Source organism: Hylobates moloch, unplaced genomic scaffold (genome assembly GCF_009828535.3).
Source record: "Hylobates moloch isolate HMO894 unplaced genomic scaffold, HMol_V3 SCAFFOLD_1, whole genome shotgun sequence".
NCBI classification, from domain to species: domain Eukaryota; kingdom Metazoa; phylum Chordata; class Mammalia; order Primates; family Hylobatidae; genus Hylobates; species Hylobates moloch.
Window position 1 is genome coordinate 221,399,356 of NW_026652276.1, and position 12,451 is coordinate 221,411,806.

The window sequence follows — 12,451 nt, forward strand, 5'->3', positions numbered from 1 at the left end:
GGCTGGGTGCGGTGGCTCATGCCAGTAATCCCAGGACTTTGGGAGGCTGAGGTGGGCAGATCACTTGAGCCCAGGGGTTCGAGACCAGCCTGGTCTACAAAAAAATTTTTAAAAATTAGCTGAGTGTGGTGGTGTGCACCTGCAGCCCTCGCTACTCGGAGTGGGGCTAAAGTGGGAGAATTGCTTGAGCCCAGGAGGTTGAGGCTGCAGTGAGCTATGATCGTGCCACTGTGCTCCAGCCTGGGCGACAGAGCAAGACCCTGTCTCAAAAAAAGAAAAAAAAAAAGGGGAAAAGGGAAAAGGGAAGGGGCGCAAAGGAGGACTGAGAGTGTTGCACATTCTCCATCCTACGGAACATCATGAGGCACAGCAGCTCCTCCAACACTGCTGCAGGAATGCTGACTGTGGCACTCTGGTTCCTCGGGAACCAGGAAAGGACAGAATAAGCAGGAGTAGGGAGAGACATTTCCTCCTTTGAAACTGTAAGAAAAAAAAAAACACCTTCTGAAAAGAAAAGGCAGACCGCAGCATTTTATTTCAACCTAGCGAGCATCAACGATCTGGCTCTGAGGAAAGGATGCATTTTCAAATTCGCTTTCACTATGGTTTTCTCTTCCCTTTTCAAGGGAGAAGATATTAAGAAGAAAATAAAGTGAACTCTTACATGTTCATTAAAGTTAAATCCTGGCTGGGCGCGGTGGCTCACATCTGTAATCCCAGCAATTTGGGAGGCCAAGGCAGGTGGATCACTTGAGGAATTAAGAGACCAGACTGGCCAACATGGCGAAGCCCCATCTCTACTAAAAATACAAAAATTAGCCAGGCGTGGTGGCGTGTGCCTTAGTAGTCCCAGCTACTTGGGAGGCTGAGGCAGGAGAATCGCTTGAACCCGGGAGGTGGAGGTTGCAGTGAGCTGAGATTGCACCAGTGCACTCCAGCCTGGGCAAGAGTGAGACTCCATCTCAAAAAAAAAAAAAAAAAAAGTTAAATCCTGTGCAGACTGGCAGAACTAGAATAAGGGAATATATCCTTATTTCATGTTGTCCAGTGCTAAGCATTGATTTGTAATTTCATTTTAGGCAGGCCCAGTGGCTCATGCCTGTTATCCCAGCACTTGGGGAGGCCAAGGTGGGAGGATTGCTTCAGCCCAGGAGTTTGAGACCAGCCTGGGTAACAGTGAGACTTCGTCTCTACAGAAAATAAAAAGACTAAAAATAATTAGCCAGGCATGGTGGCACACGGTCCAGCTACTTGGGAGGCTAGTCCCAGCTCCTTGGGAGCTGAGGCGGGAGGATCGCTTTTGACTTCAGGAGGTCGAGGCTGCAGTGAGCCATGATCGTGCCACTGCAGTCCAGTGTGGGTGACAGAGCGAGACTTTTGTCTCTTTTTTAAATGGTTTCATTTCAGTACAGCTCGGGGCTATAGAAAGGTCAGGAGAACAGTCACTGATCTAAGGTTCAACTGGGTAAGAAAACACTGGCTGGCATGGGGACACAAAGATGAGACCACACCCACAGTGCAGCTGGAAAGGAAACTCTGAGCCAAACGCCAGCCAAGAAGCTCAATGAGAAAACAGACGGCCCTTAACTTACAACTGGGCAATTCATCCAAACTAAGCACAGTCTTCCACAGTGGGAAAGGGCAAGTTTTCACAGAACAGATGGAAACGAAGCCACCCCAGCACCTCAGGTGAGGGAGCACGTGACCCAGCAATGCTGTGGGTCAGTGTGGGCTCACCCGGGAGCGCTCAGTATCAGGAAACATAAGGGCACTGATCACATTCTAAATCTCAGTGCTCCTGGTATATAGATTTAAGTAAAGAAATGGAGATTCATTATAAAAGTCAGTTTATTTTCCCTTTCTGTGTTTCATATTTTCCTTTTTTGTCAGTAAATGAGCAATACACTGATTGGAAATCTGCATGATTAAATAACATTAACAAGTTCATAAACACACCCCATATCAAAGTATAAAGCAAGAGGTTGAAAAATATCCCCTAACCCAATGCAAATTAGGTATCCCTCAAAATTGCACATTCTCCTCCTAGTTTGCTTGTATAATTTAAAATATATATATACAGAATGATCTTAAAATATTGATAACTAGTATGGAATTCACAGCCCTGAAGATATATATACTCTACATTTTTCTAAAGAACGGACACCCCTCAGGCCCTAGTAATCCATTCATGTGATTCAATGTCACGTACAGACAGTCCTCGGCTTCTGATTTTTGGACTTTACAATGGTGCGAAATGGTTGCAATTTCAACATAATGTATAATATTCAATAAATCACATGATATATTCAACACTTGATTATAAAATAGTTTGTGTTAGATGATTCTGCCCAGCTGTGGGCAATTCTAAGTGTTCTGAGTACATTGAGGGTGGACGAGGCTAAGCTGTGGTGTTCAGTAGGTCAGGGGTATTAAATGCATTTGACTTCCAATGGGTTTACTGGGACATAACCCCATCATAAGTCAAAGAGCATCTGTACTTGACACTTACTAGAAAAAAAGGCCTTTCCCTTTTCTCTAATTCTAGTCTTCTGCTGAGGTAACTCCAGGAAGCTGGTTGTGCCAGAGATCAATCCTCTAAAAATAGACTAAGCAGATTAGCTTCCTAGAGGATCCTAAAGTTCCCAGACAACAAATCCGGGATGGAGTGCTTCGGCTGTGAGTTACACGTTGGAATGTTCAAGATAACTGATGTACCTTATGGTCCTTTACACGTCAGAATGTTCAAGATAACTGATGTACCTTATGGTCCTTGAAAGGAAGACTAAATACTTCCAGGAGTCAAAGTTAATTTGAATGAAGATGGAAGAGAACAAGTTGACAATAATTTGAAGCTATTCATGCTTCTAGGGCTGAATGACGTTGAGATCAGACACAGAGTGACTGAGCCAATCAACAGGCATGTAGTGTGATCTTTCCCACCACAGTGAACAGAGGGATTCTTTGTCCAAGGCAGGCTTGCAGCTCGGTCCAGCTTGAGCATTTGATCAGGATTTGATGCTTCAAAGATGAGCCACTCTCTGTAAACTCATTACCAAAGCAAAATGCAATGATCTCTTCCATTTGTGGAACATATCACCAACACAAACCACGCGTGGCTTTGCCTCCTGTTCACTCCATTCTCAAGGCTAGAGAAAGTTCAAGTCCAAAACAACAGTTAAGGTTAAAACGCTAAACCTCAATAGGCCAAACAACGACGCTGGCAGAGTCACAGGTCAAAGATGCTGGCAGAGTCAGAGGTCACTCGGCACATTCATGAAACAACAGCAAAAATCATCAACAATAATTCCTGTAGTGTAGAAAACTAGTGCAGCCTTCACCGCTGGTCAGCATCTCAGGTGGCTGGCAGTGTTGAGAGACGCCTGACAATCCAAGATCAGGCTGGAGCTCCTAGACAAACCCAAATTAGGGCAGACCCGAAGCCCCAGTGGTCCTGATGTGGCTGACATTGTTCTTTCTGTCTCGCGGGCACCAGTCACTCCCTCAATATGTGAGCCTGTCTCCTTAGCACGAGAGAGAATATTTCCCTCACTATTAATGGCGAGATAAACACAATTGTACAACTTGTCTGTGAAGAGAAAATAGTATTAAATATGCAGCAACAATTTACTTCTGTTAGAGTGTCATGTTTCGAACATAATAATGGATTTGGACAATTACATTCATTTTGACTTCATACAAAGATAATGTTTAATCTTCAATGAATTAGAAAATGATTTTGAAAATTATGGCTAATATTACAAAACACTCAACATCGCATTTCAGTTGCCAAAAAAAGAACAATACATACAAATAATTTGCCATAGGCGGAGCAGAGAACTGAGACCAGAGGCTCAGATTAACAACAATGATCCTTATAATAGATGAAGTTTTCTTTCTACTACAGTTCCTAGTATGATCACATCAGAAAGTTCATCACAAGATACTTCCCTCTACTTAGCATGGATGTCAGAAATGGAACACAAGTTACATGGCCCAGTCTTTGAAAGCTAGATGGGAATTAGATGAAAGCTCCAAGGTATTCCTGGAGCTGGACTATCCTGGGGCTCCTTGACCACAGCAAGAGGACAGCTGCCTGGAGTAGGGGTGGTGGAGGCTACCTTCAATTACAGTGCCCTGGATTTGAGGACAGGATACTGAATGCATCCCTGGTGCCTTCCAGACTCTCTCAGGTAGACCTGTCTTGAGCACCGTCCCACAATAACGTGCCTGAGTATGTCACAGCTCATAACAGAGAGCAACATTTTAGAAGCACAAAGCCTCAGGAGTTTGAGACCAGCCTGGGCAACATGGTGAAACCACCTCTAGGAAAAATTCAAAAAGTTACCAGGCGTGGTGGCACACACCTATAGTCCCAGCTAATCAGGAGGCTGAGGTGGGAGGACCACCTGAGCCCAGGATCACCTGAGCCCAGGAGGTCAACGCTGTAGTGAGCTGTGATCGTGCCACTGCACTCCAGCCTGGGTGACAGAATGAGACCTGTCTCAAAAAAAAAATAAATAAAAATAAACAAGGCCTTACTCTGTATTGGCTATTTCCAAGAAAGAATCCCAGCCAAGAATGTCTAGGGCATCATAAATATTTCCTCAAGAAACTATCAACATTTTAGAACCAGGAAACATGACAGTGTTAATTACAGCAATGCTTCTCTCTTAACTCAGTGTTGCTTGGTATACATTGTAATTTACTTCAGAATTCCTAAATTATATTCAGCAGATAGAGGGTAGCCTAGAAAAGTGTACTGATTAGGGGCTGGTGATACTTTAAATAAGTCTCTTCTTGCTTTTCTGAAATCATAAGTGGCAATATTCATTAGACTCAGGTCAAGAGCAAACTGAGAGCCTTTCTCTTCCTTAGAAAGAAGAATGTGAGGTCAGGCACAGTGGCTCATGCCTGTAATCCCAGCACTTTGGGAGGCCGAGTCGGGTGGGTCACCTGAGGTCAGAAGTTCAAGACCAGCCTGGACAATATGGTGAAACCCCGTCTCTACTAAAAATACAAAAATTAGCTGGGTGTGGTGGCAGGCGCCTGTAATCCCAGCTACTCGGGAGGCTGAGGTGGGAGAATCGCTTGAACCCGGGAGGCAGAGGCCGCAGTGAGCCGAGATCGCGCCACCACACTTTAGCCTGGGCAACTGAGCAAGACTCTGCCTCAAAAAAAAGAAGAAGAAGAAGAATGTGTCTTTTAGACTAATAAAATGTTACTTTTCACAAAGCAGCCTTTAAAAGCAATCAAAAATTTTGCTGAAGTGACTTAAGTAAATGCTTTGAACTTAATTAATAGAAAAATGACTTTTTTTTTTTTTTTTAAAGGGGCACATACTTACCATGAGAATGAAAAAGTAGAAAACCCACATCCATCCTAGCTTGTCCCGGATAAGAGACACTAAATACTGAAAGGGAGGGAAAAAAAAATTACAATATAATTATTTATCAATTCATAAAAGTAGCTAAAAAGTAGATTAAACATGACTATTTTAGAAAATAAGAAGGGAACAGGATTTGTATGTTTTGCAGTTTACAAAGCTCTTCCACATACATGTGCCTGCTGTGATTAATGGCCCATTTAAGCATGCAGAGAAATGGAAAAACTGTATAATAGAAGTTGTCAGTTCAGAAGCTTTATTTTTATTCACTTTGCTATTTAGAGAGGAAGATGAACATCCGCAAGCCACTCCCATCTAACCATTCTTTCTTCCAATAAAAGGTACTATAATTGATGCCTCAAAAATAGTTTGTCTTTAAGTATGCCACTCGTTTTCCAATTAGGCTGTTTGCTCACAGTGTTGCAGTACTACCTTTGCATCCTACAGCATATTCTTTTACTTTACTTTCAATTATTGAAAAGGACCTACTTGCACTTATTTAACCCCTTTTCTTTTTTTCTCTTATTATGGTAAGATATAAGTTACATAAAATTTGCCATTTTAACCTTTTATTTTCTTTTTTTTTGAGATGGAGTCTCACTCTGTCACTGAGGCTGGAGTGCAGTGGCGCAACCTCGGCTCACTGCAAGCTCTGCCTCCCAGGTTCACATCATTCTCCTGCCTCAGCCTCCCGAGTAGCTGGGACTACAGGTGCCTGCCACCTCACCCGGCCAATTTTTTGTATTTTTAGTAGAAATGGGTTTTCACCACGTTAGCCAGGATGGTCTTGATCTCCTGACCTTGTGATCCGCCCGCCTCGGCCTCCCAAAGTGCTGGGATTACAGGCGTACCGTGCCCGGCCCATTTTAACCATTTTTAAGTGTACAATCCAGTGGTATCAGTTACATTCATAATGTTCTACAACCACCACGACCATCTATTTCCAAACTTTTTCCTCATCCAAATAGAAACTCTGTTCCTATTAAGAAGTTAACTGCCCATCTCCCCAGCCCTTGCTAACCTCTTCTTTCTGGTTCCATGAACTGGCCTATGCTAGATATTTCGTGTAAATGGAATCACAGTATTTGTCCTTTTATGTCTGGCTTCTTTAACTTAGCATAATGCTTTCAAGGTAAACTACATTGGAACTTCACTCCTTTTTTTTGGAGATGGAGTCTCGCTCTGTCACCGAGGCTGGAGTGCAGTGGAGCAATCTCTGCTCACTGTAACCTCTGTCTCCCAGGTTCCAGCGATTCTCCTGCCTCAGCCTCCCGAGTAGCTGGGATTACAGGTGTGAGCCACCATGCTCGGCTAATTTTTGTATTTTTAGTAGAGATGAGGTTTCACCACATTGCCCAGGCTGGTTTGCAACTCCTGACCTCAGGTGATTCACTCACTTCAGCCTCCCAAAGTGCTGGGATTACAAGCGTGGGCCACTGAGCCCGGACTTTTTTTTTTTTTTTGAAATGGAGTCTTGCTCTGTCACCCAAGGCTGGAGTGCAGTGGTGCGATCTTGGCTCACTGCAACCTCCTCCTCCCAGGTTCAAGCGATTGTCCTGCCTCAGCCTCCCAAGTAGCTGAGGTGCCACACACACCCTGCCCCCGCCACCTGGGCTAATTTTTGTATTTTTAGTAGAGACGAGGTTTCACCATGTTGGCCAGGCTGGTCTCGAACTCCTAACCTCAGGTAATCCACCCACCTCAGCCTCCCAGAGTGCTGGGATTAAAAGGGACAGGGTCTTTCTCTGTTGCCCAGGCTGTAGTGTAATGGTATGATCACAGCTCACTGTAACCTCCCTTCATTTCTTTTTAATGGCTCATTAGTATTCCATCGTATGGATATACCACATTTTGTTTCTCCATTCATCTGCTGATGGACCCAAGTTGTTTCCACCTTTCGGCTACTATGAATAATACTGCAATAAATGTTGACATACAAATATCTGAGTCCCAGTTTTTTTTTGTTTTTTTTTTGTTGTTGTTGTTGAGACGGAGTCTTCCTCTGTCACCCAGGCTGGAGTGCAGTGGTGTGATCTTGGCTCACTGCAACCTCCGCCTCCCAGGTTCAAGCAATTATCCTGCCTCAGCCTCCTGAGTAGCTGGGATTACAGGCACCTGCCACCACATCCAGCTAATTTTTGTATTTTTAGTAGAGACAGGGTTTCACCATGTTGGCCAGGCTGGTCTCGAACTCCTGACCTCAAGTGATCCGCCCACCTCGGCCTCCCAAAGTGCTGGGATTACAGGCATGAGCCACAGTGCCCAGCCCCCAGTTTTCAATCTTTTGGGAAATACCTAGGAGTGGAATTGCTGGGTCATATGGTAATTCCATTTAAATTTTTTTGAAGAAGCACCAAAGTATTTTTCACAGAAGCTGCATCATTTTGCATTCCCACCAGCAATGCAGGGCTCCAATTTCTGCACCTCCTCACCAACACGTCACCTTTCCTGTTTTTTAATTACAGCCATCGTAGTAAGTATGAAGTCACAGCTCACTGTGTTTTTGATTTGCATTTTCCTAATGACTAAGGATACTGAGACTCTTCATGTGCTTATTGGCCATTTGTACATATCTGTCATGAAGATTTGTCCCTGTTTTCTTCTATGAGTTTTATAATTTCAAGTTCTTCAAGTTAGGCCTTTAATCCATTTTGAGGTAATTTTTGCATATGAGGTAAGGTTAGGGTCCAACCTCATTCTTTTTTTTTTTTTTCTTTCCTCCCCTACTCCTCAGCTCCAACTTCATTCTTTTCACATGGATATCCAGTTTTCCCAATACTATCTATTGAGAGGCCATCCTTTCCCCATTGAATGGTCCTGGCACCCTTGTCAAAAATCAATTTGGCCACAGACACAAAAGGGTAGCATTCTTCAATCACATTATTACTGAAATGTACACGTGAAAAAAATTAATGCAGAATGACTATGTGATTGATATTAGATCACAGCATGTGTAGCAAAAAAGCAGAGGTCTCATCATCCACTACAGGAAGCATAGGGGAGCTCCAAACTGACTGCAACTTTGTATTTTTTTTTTTTTTTTTTTTTTTTTTTAGACAGGGTCTTGTCCAGGCAAGTGGCTCATGCCTGTAATCCTAGCACTTTGGGAGGCTGAGACAGGAGGATCACTTAAGCCCAGGAGTTTGAGACCAGTCTGGGCAACATGGTGAAACCCTGTCTCTACAAAAAAAAAACACAAACATTAGCTGGGCGTGGTGGTGGGTACCTGCAGTCCAAGCTACTTGGGAGGCTGAGGTGGGAAAAATGCTTGAGTCCCAGAAGACAGAGGTTGCAGTGAGCCAAGATCCTGCCACTGCACTCCAGCCTGGGCATCAGAGCCAGATGCTGTCTCAAAAAAAAAAAAAAAAAAAGAGAGAGAGAGAGAGAGACAGGGTCTGGCTCTGTCACCCAGGCTGGACTGGAGTGGTGTGATCATGGCTCACTGCAGCCTTGACTTCCCAGGCTCAAGCGATCCTCCCGTCTCAGCCTCCTAAGTAGTTGGGACAGGCACATACCACCATGCTCAGCTAACTTTTTATTTTTTGTAGAGATGAGGGTCTCACTATGTTGCCTGGGCTGGTCTTGAACTCTTGGCCTCAAGTAATCCTCCTGCCTTGGCCTCCCAAAGTGCTGGGATTACTGGCATGAGCCACCACACCCAGCCTCATGTACAAGTTTTAATGTGGACATTTGTTCTCATTTCTCTTGGGCAGATACTGCAATTTAATCTTACTGAACCCCTAGTATGTGTCAACAAAAGCACTAAGGATTGGGAATACAAAGATGAAGGAAACAAGCAGAGTACCTGTCACGGTGCATCACCTTTACACCATGACAGGTGCCTACTACAGGACCGCATCAACTGCTATGGCAACCTGAAGGAGAAACAATTATTTACTTGGGAAGTCGGTGAAAGATGGGGCAACAAAGTTATTCAGGGTAAATTAGTACACTGGCTAAGGACAGGGCTGATAGAGTTTAACGCTAAGTGACAGAGTTTGGGATTTCACCCCTTAGGCAATGGGAAATCATTCAAAACTCAACATGGAAGAGGAATGAGTAAAGCTAACAGTGATTTACTCCAGACATGCTTCCCCAACCATGAAGGTCAGTCTAGGACCCAAGTTCACAGTGAGGGATCCGGATACTGGCAGGTGAGGCAAACTAAATAAAAGCAAATTCTCTGAAATACTCATTATAATGCACCCATTTAGTTAGTGAAGAAAACATTCGTAAGGAAGGATAACTTAAAATAATATAATGTCAGAAAAGGATGCCCAATGCAGCCACTCTCTACCCCATAGATGAAGACGCCTGAATTGATGGCTGGGAGCATTTTTCGATTCCCGCTCCAGAGCATGATCAGGTAAGCGTATTTTTCAAGCCTTTGCTAAGGTTTTTGTTTCTTTGGGGATTTTTGCCCTTTAGTCTTAAAATCAAATATGCTAAGCATATCAATCATTCATTCCACAAGTAATGTCTACTGTGTGCCAGGCACTGCTCTAGGTACTAAGGTGACAGAAGAACATACAACAAAATGCTGTGCTCAGAAAGCGTATGTTACAGTGGGAGAGACAGACATTAACAAGTGCATATAGACTATTAAAATACGGCTAGGTAGTCAAAGTATTAATGTGGCTTACTTTACCTCAATACTTGTCTCTCATTAACCACTAGCAATCAGACATCAGCAATTCACCCCCACCAAGCAAGTACCAATAATCTTCAAGGTTATTAATGACCTCCTAGTTGTCAAAACTAAGAGCCTGCCGGGCGCGGTGGCTCACGCTTGTAATCCCAGCACTTTGGGAGGCCGAGGCGGGCGGATCACGAGGTCAGGAGATCGAGACCACGGTGAAACCCCGTCTCTACTAAAAATACAAAAAAATTAGCCGGGCGTGGTGGCGGGCGCCTGTAGTCCCAGCTACTCGGAGAGGCTGAGGCAGGAGAATGGCGTGAACCCGGGAGGCGGAGCTTGCAGTGAGCCGAGATTGCGCCACTGCACTCCAGCCTGGGCGACAGAGCGAGACTCCGTCTCAAAAAAAAAAAAAAACTAAGAGCCTAAGAGACAAATCCTTCAGTTCTCTTTCTCCTGACCTCTCTACATCCATGACCTTACTAACGCCTTCTCAAACGCAGTTCCCTTGACTACAGGTTACTCTGCTGCCTTCCTCTTTCTTTGACCACTGGGCATTCCCTGAGGCTCAGCCAACATTCTCTTTCCCTATTAAATGTTTCATTCACTTCCACAGGTTCAACTATTTTTATCCATACAGATGACTCTCAGATCCATCTTTCTACAAAATTAGTACTCTACAATCTGTAGTGGTATATCCTAGAAGAGGCATGACTCATGACTCTGCCAGAAAAGAAATATCTGTCCCAGAGAAAGCCTGAATTTATAAAAAAAAAAAAAAAAAAAAAAAAGTCAGTGTAAATAATTCTAAGTATAGTAGGCCAATCTTAGTGTAGGGATCTCAAACATCCGAGTGCGGAAGAATCACCAAGAAGCCTTGTTGAAAATACAGATCCGTAGGTTCGAACTCAGCGAGTCTGTAGTACACTTGGTGTTCTGTACTTTAATGAGTGTCCCAGATGATTCTGATACCAGACACTTATGGGCCACTCTTTGAGATACAGTCAGAGATTTCTGGACACACAGGAAGCAGAGCGAGTGATTCAGAAACAGCTGCAGAGTCCATGGCCGTGTCTGGCGGGGCCCAGGAAGGAACGCGCATGCAGTAGAGTGTCTGGGAGAGGGAGACGGGAGACAGCAATGGTGGGGTCCACATGCCAGGTGGGGATAACAAGAAGCACCCCCCACCATGGAATACCAAGTTCAGCCTGGAAAGAAAGAAGGGGGTGGTGGGATGGGGCAGAAGGATCTGTCTGTCTTACGAGGTCTTAGCTTATTTGCAGACAGGAAGAATCTAGAGTATAAGTAGAAAAAAGGAATTAAAAACAGTGGAGAGTCCTTCTACATTAGGATGCATCAGCTGGTCCTGAGAGGAGACAGAAGTCCTTGGGCTCTGGGAACAGCGTTCTACAGCACAAGAGTGCCACCTACTGAGGCCCAGAGGGCAGGTTCACATTCAGCCGCCTCTGAGGGAAAACACCAGAATCCCAGCCACTCTCCTGTTCTCTCACCTGGCCCACTGCAGCTCCAATGCTCCCCGAACCATCAACAATTCCTGTGACAGTGGCCAAAGCCTCACTGCTCCTTTGGATGAGCTCCTGGCGACCCAAGTCCGCAGAAATAGCAGAACTAATCATATTAGAAGGTCCACCAATAAAAAATCCTGAAGTCATAAACAGAACAGGTTCTTATTAAAACACAATTCACAACCACTAGCAATCTACTGCATAAGGCAAAATAATATCCCAATAGTTTTCTTAATATGTTGGAGAGAAGTGGAAAAAAAAGGAAACCCCCAGATAGTATCATTTTCAAACTATTAATAGATAATTAACATCCACGCTCCTGAAATCCCTTCTTGAATTATGTGACACTCTAGTATATTTTGTAGAACCCAAAGATACAAAAATATAGTGAAACACATAGCCTTTCTAATCCTGCGAAGTTTACATTCATTAGTAACTAATTGCACTAGCTTGTCAAATAAATTCTATTATGGTAGAGTTGCATCATATGATCATTCCACTACACAAATTCAACCAGGAATATTGGAAAAAAAGAGCAAAGAGGAAAAAGCCACTGAAATGGTGACTCTATCTGCCACTGCTCTCAGTGAGGCTGCCCATGAATCAGACATGGGATGGCCCAGGTGAATCTGGTCCCACTGCTGGAATCAGTTCCATGTACCCCAAGTAGAGTGAGCAGCTCACTCTCCCAAGCACGATCTAAAGTTTAAAATAAGTAACTTTTCTGGCCGGGCACAGTGGCTCATGCCTGTAATCTCAGCACTTTGAGAGGCTGACGTGGGCAGATCACCTGAAGTCAGGAGTTCGAGACCAGCCTGGGCAACATGGTGAAACGGTGTCTCTACTAAAAATACAAAAATTAGCTAGGCATGGTAGCAGGCACCTGTAATCCCAACTACTTGGGAG

General features: G+C 44.1%; 1 protein-coding gene across 6 annotated transcripts in view; it reads right to left on the reverse strand.

The window, feature by feature from the left end:
• SLC37A3 (solute carrier family 37 member 3) overlaps positions 1 to 12,451 on the reverse strand; it is an 86,645-nt gene that overhangs the window by 20,821 nt on the left and 53,373 nt on the right. The window contains exons 13-15 of one of the 6 annotated variants that reach the window (XM_032761925.2): positions 11,531 to 11,682; positions 5,345 to 5,410; positions 1,831 to 3,586 (exon numbers count right to left, since the gene is read on the reverse strand). In XM_032761925.2, the coding sequence (XP_032617816.1) occupies positions 3,494 to 3,586; positions 5,345 to 5,410; positions 11,531 to 11,682 (311 nt within the window). In that variant the 3' untranslated portion in view covers positions 1,831 to 3,493. Of the gene's footprint in view, positions 1 to 1,830; positions 4,498 to 5,344; positions 5,411 to 10,846; positions 11,314 to 11,530; positions 11,683 to 12,451 lie in introns of those variants that run through there. The other 5 variants (XM_058427212.1, XM_058427222.1, XM_032761926.2 and 2 more) reach the window with 5 other exon arrangements.